The 4279-nt window shown below is 64.0% G+C and overlaps 1 protein-coding gene across 1 annotated transcript in view; it reads left to right on the forward strand.

Annotated features, from left to right (window-relative positions):
- Positions 1-477: 477 nt before the first annotated feature.
- Positions 478-4279, forward strand: part of PAX1 (paired box 1) — a 6059-nt gene continuing 2257 nt past the window's right edge. Inside the window, 5 exon segments of the mRNA XM_057529364.1 lie at positions 478-736; positions 1147-1776; positions 3325-3467; positions 3956-4087; positions 4089-4179. Of these exon segments, the coding sequence (XP_057385347.1) occupies positions 478-736; positions 1147-1776; positions 3325-3467; positions 3956-4087; positions 4089-4179 (1255 nt within the window).

Consider the following 4279-nt stretch of genomic DNA (forward strand, 5'->3'; position numbering starts at 1 on the left):
GAGGTAGCCCCACACTGACCGCCGTGCCATAATCGACTTTAATCCTCGGATATCTCAGTAGTAATGGCAGCGGAGGTTAGTGATACAACTAAAACCCAAATTAGTACTAGTACTAGTAAGTACTCATCAATTTGAAATGACTAACCCATCATTCTCAAAACCCGAGGGGTAAGGGGCTTCGAGGGAAGCGGAGCAAGTGGAAGGTCCCAGGCCCGGCTGGGGTTAGGACTGTGTGTGTGTGTGTGTGTGTGTGTGTGTGTGTAGGGGGCTGGGTTCCGAAGGAGGGCCGAGGGGGGAGCACAGAAGGAGGGGGTAGAGTTTCAGCGCGGGGAGGGGGGCGCCGGGGCGCAGTGACGGGAACCAATGAGCTGCCAACTCGCGCGTCTCCGGCGTGACTGCCTAGATTGACGTGGAGGACACGTCAAATTGATCCCCGCACTCCGCAGCCTCCCGGTCAGACGAATTTCTCCTAATCGGATGAAGTTCACCCTAGGCCTGGGGTCGCGGGCGTGGAGAGTGTCCTGGGAGCGGGCGGCGGCGGCGGCGGGCGGCGGCGCGCTCGGCAGCGGCTCACGGCGCTCTTCCAGCCCGCGGCCCGGCCGCCGCGGCTCTCGGCTCGCGCGCGCCCTCCCTCTATGCCTCTCCCGCGGCGGCGGCGCCCCAGCTCTCCCGGACCGCGCCGGGCCCAGCCCCGGCCGCCTCGGCGCCAGGCAGCCGGCCGGCCCGCGCGCCATGGGTAAGGGGCGGGCGGACGAGGCGGGGGGTGTACCGGCGCCTCCCTTCCCTCGCGCCCGCGGTCCCCGGGAGACCAGGTCCCGGGTCCCGGACTGGCCGCGTTCTCCGCACGCCCCCAGCCCCGGGCGTGGGTGGGGGGCGCTCGGCGTGTCGCGGGAGGGGATGTCCCAAGTAGACGCGTCGGAAGTCGCGAAAGGGCACGGAGGGCTGAAGCGCGCGGCTCCCCCCTCCGTGGTCCCTGCGCGCGTGCCAACTCCCGGGACCGGACCGGGTCCGTTTGCTCGGATTCCGAGGACCCGCCGGTCACCTTCGGAGGTGCCCAGGGTGCAGCCCCTGTCCCTGCGAGGCCACCCTCGGCTAACCCGCCGGTGTTCTTTCCCCTCCCCTCACTCTCGTCGGGCGCGTCCGCAGAGCAGACGTACGGCGAGGTGAACCAGCTGGGCGGCGTGTTCGTCAACGGCCGCCCCCTGCCCAACGCCATCCGCCTGCGCATCGTGGAGCTGGCGCAGCTGGGCATCCGACCCTGTGACATCAGCCGGCAGCTTCGCGTATCCCACGGCTGTGTGAGCAAGATCCTGGCGCGCTACAACGAGACGGGCTCCATCCTGCCCGGGGCCATTGGGGGCAGCAAACCCCGCGTCACGACCCCCAACGTGGTCAAGCACATCCGGGACTACAAGCAGGGCGACCCCGGCATCTTTGCCTGGGAGATCCGCGACCGGCTGCTGGCCGACGGCGTCTGCGACAAGTACAACGTGCCCTCTGTGAGTTCCATCAGCCGCATCCTGCGCAATAAGATTGGCAGCCTGGCGCAGCCCGGCCCGTACGAGGCGAGCAAGCAGCCGCCGCCGCAGCCGGCGCTGCCCTATAACCACATCTACCAGTATCCCTACCCCAGCCCCGTGTCGCCCACGGGCGCCAAGATGGGCAGCCACCACGGGGTCCCGGGCACAGCGGGCCACGTCAGCATCCCCCGTTCATGGCCCTCGGCTCACTCGGTCAGCAATATCCTGGGCATCCGGACGTTTATGGAGCAAACAGGTCAGTGGCGCCGGCCTTCTGTAGCCTTCCTGGAAGGGGCAGAAGTGGGGGGGGGGGGAGACATGCGGGTGAGCGGTCACTCTCGCGGGCCTCCTCCAACCGGTTTTGGCTCAGGGGAGGGCTCCGGGTTGGCCAGGGAGACTGAGGGTCCCGGGCCTTCTGTGGGAGTCCTCGGACATCTTGAACTTTTTATGACAAATATGGAAAATATTTCCCAAATGGAAGAGCAATCACCGACCACAAATTCGGAGGCTTGAAATTGCGCTTTTTCATTCTTGCAAAAAGTATGCAAACCCCTATCGCCAGATCTAAGCCAAACAAACCGCAAAGTCAATTCTGCGACCCTTTCTTAAGATCCCGATCTTTCGGGATCCCTCACCATTCCCCAAAGGGCTCTGTCCCTCCCAGGCCCAAAGGCTCTTTGAGTAAAAGGCGAAGGGTCTGGCTGGCCGGTCTTGCTGAGTGGCCTTAATCTCCAGCAGGCCCCGCGGCCTGGCGGGTGACAGGCGCCTGCAGGCTGCAGCCATCCTCAGGGTGAAAGCTCCCACGGATTTGCCCTTGGCCTGCAATCTCTGGATGTGGAGGGAGGGGACGGGGAGAGGGGGGAAGGTTAGGGGCAGTTTTGGTGAGGGGCTTGGGAAGAATGGGTGGGGGCCGGGACCGGGTCGTAGTCTCTTTGCACTGTCCCCTGCCCCCAGCAGCCGGCCAGAGAATGGCGTGCTCTTAGGTGCGCAGACTCAGCAGGAAAGTAAGAGGCAAAATTCTCCGTAGCCCAAGAGACAGGAGGGGCGTCCGGAAAGAAACTGAAGGCTTAGCTCCAGCGGCTGTGGGCCGCGCCTCCAGGCCGTGCACAGGCTTCATTTCTCCTTGTGGCTCAAACCCAGCCTGGGCCGCAGGCTTGGGCCAAAGCTTCCCATGGAGCGTCCGGTGGGGAGCTAGCGGGGAGGTGACCTCCCCAGGCCTGAGCTCATATCTGGAGCTTTCTCTCGGTTTCCTGCACACACACGTGCGCGAGGAGCAGACCTGTGCCCGGGACGCTCACGGGTGGCTGGGTTGATGCCTCTTTCTGGAGACCCGGGATGTCTCTGGAGGGAGTTGTGAATAGAAACGGCCTCCAGCCCTCCAGACGCTTATTGAGACATTGAGAAGCCCATATAATTCTCTTGAGCCTGCTGTGGATTTGAACTTGGACCTTTTGGGCCACCGTCTCTGGAAAGTGGAAAAGCTGCCTGGGCAGAGGGCGCCCAGACCTGGCCATCAGCCTCTCCCTGCCAGAAACCTCCTGTTTCGTGGGAAGCGGGTCGAGAGCTGGGAGGAGTGAGGGGCAGGTCGCCACCACCCTCTCTCTGCCCCGCTGGAAACAACAGCGAAATCTGGGGTCCCCGCTGCCCTGAGCATCTGCCAACGGGTGTTCAGAGGAGCCTGGGTCTCGCCTTCGGATCCCGTCTGGGTGCTTGTAGGCACGTGTGTAGATGTCCGGGGCGGAGGGCTGCCCGTGTGCCCAGGCGGACTCAGATGCCTCTTCTAATCCATCCGGTGTCCCCGCAGGGGCCCTGGGGGGGAGCGAAGGCGCCGCCTACTCCCCGAAGATGGAAGACTGGGCCGGCGTGAACCGCACGGCCTTCCCCACCAGCCCAGCCGTGAACGGGCTCGAGAAACCTGCCTTGGAGGCGGACATTAAATACACGCAGGTAACTGAGTGCGGGGAAGGAGGTGTCCTTAATCAGGGGAGAGGGAGAGGTGGGGGTGGTAGGGAGAAAGAGAAGAGACCCCCTCCACCCCCGGGGGAGGGGAGTTGGGCTGAAGGTTGAGGTCTGGTCTGCGGGCATATTTCTCTCCTTTCCTAGGAGGGGATTGACTTGCCTTTTGCCAAGACACATTTGCTAAAAAGCCTGGGACCCGTTAACACAAAAGGTTGAGGAGTGACTCCCTTTCTCTAAATCCCGGATGGTGAATATCATGACCCCCTTCACCTTTTGTTATTATTTCTAACAATTTGAGTGGACAACACTTTGCCACAGTCCTTGCCAGGACAATTAGAGGCCAGACTTCGCATGGGGTATCATTGTGGGGACAGCAGGGAGAATGGGGACCCCCCGCCCACGCCGGTAACTGCCGGTGCTGGAGAAGCCGGCGGGATTGCCCGCTGCCGACGGTCTGTCGCTCTCTCTCCCCGCAGTCGGCCTCCGGCCTCCCCGCGGTGGGCGGCTTCCTCCCGGCCTGCGCCTACCCGGCCTCCAACCAGCACGGTGTGTACAGCTCGCCGGCCGGCGGCTACCTCGCCCCGGGCCCGCCGTGGCCGCCGGCGCAGGGGGCCCCCGCTGGCGCCCCCCGGGGCCGGCGTCACCGTACACGGCGGGGAGCTTGCCGCAGCCGTGACCTTCAAGCATCCCAGCCGAGAAGGTGAGGGGCGCGGGCCGGCGGGAGGGGTTCAGATGAATGCTGGAGGATTAGGAAGGGTGCAAAGGAGCAAAGGAGAGAGACAGAGACAGAGAGACAGAGA

The sequence above is a fragment of the Balaenoptera acutorostrata genome, chromosome 15 (genome assembly GCF_949987535.1).
Source record: "Balaenoptera acutorostrata chromosome 15, mBalAcu1.1, whole genome shotgun sequence".
Lineage (NCBI taxonomy): Eukaryota > Metazoa > Chordata > Mammalia > Artiodactyla > Balaenopteridae > Balaenoptera > Balaenoptera acutorostrata.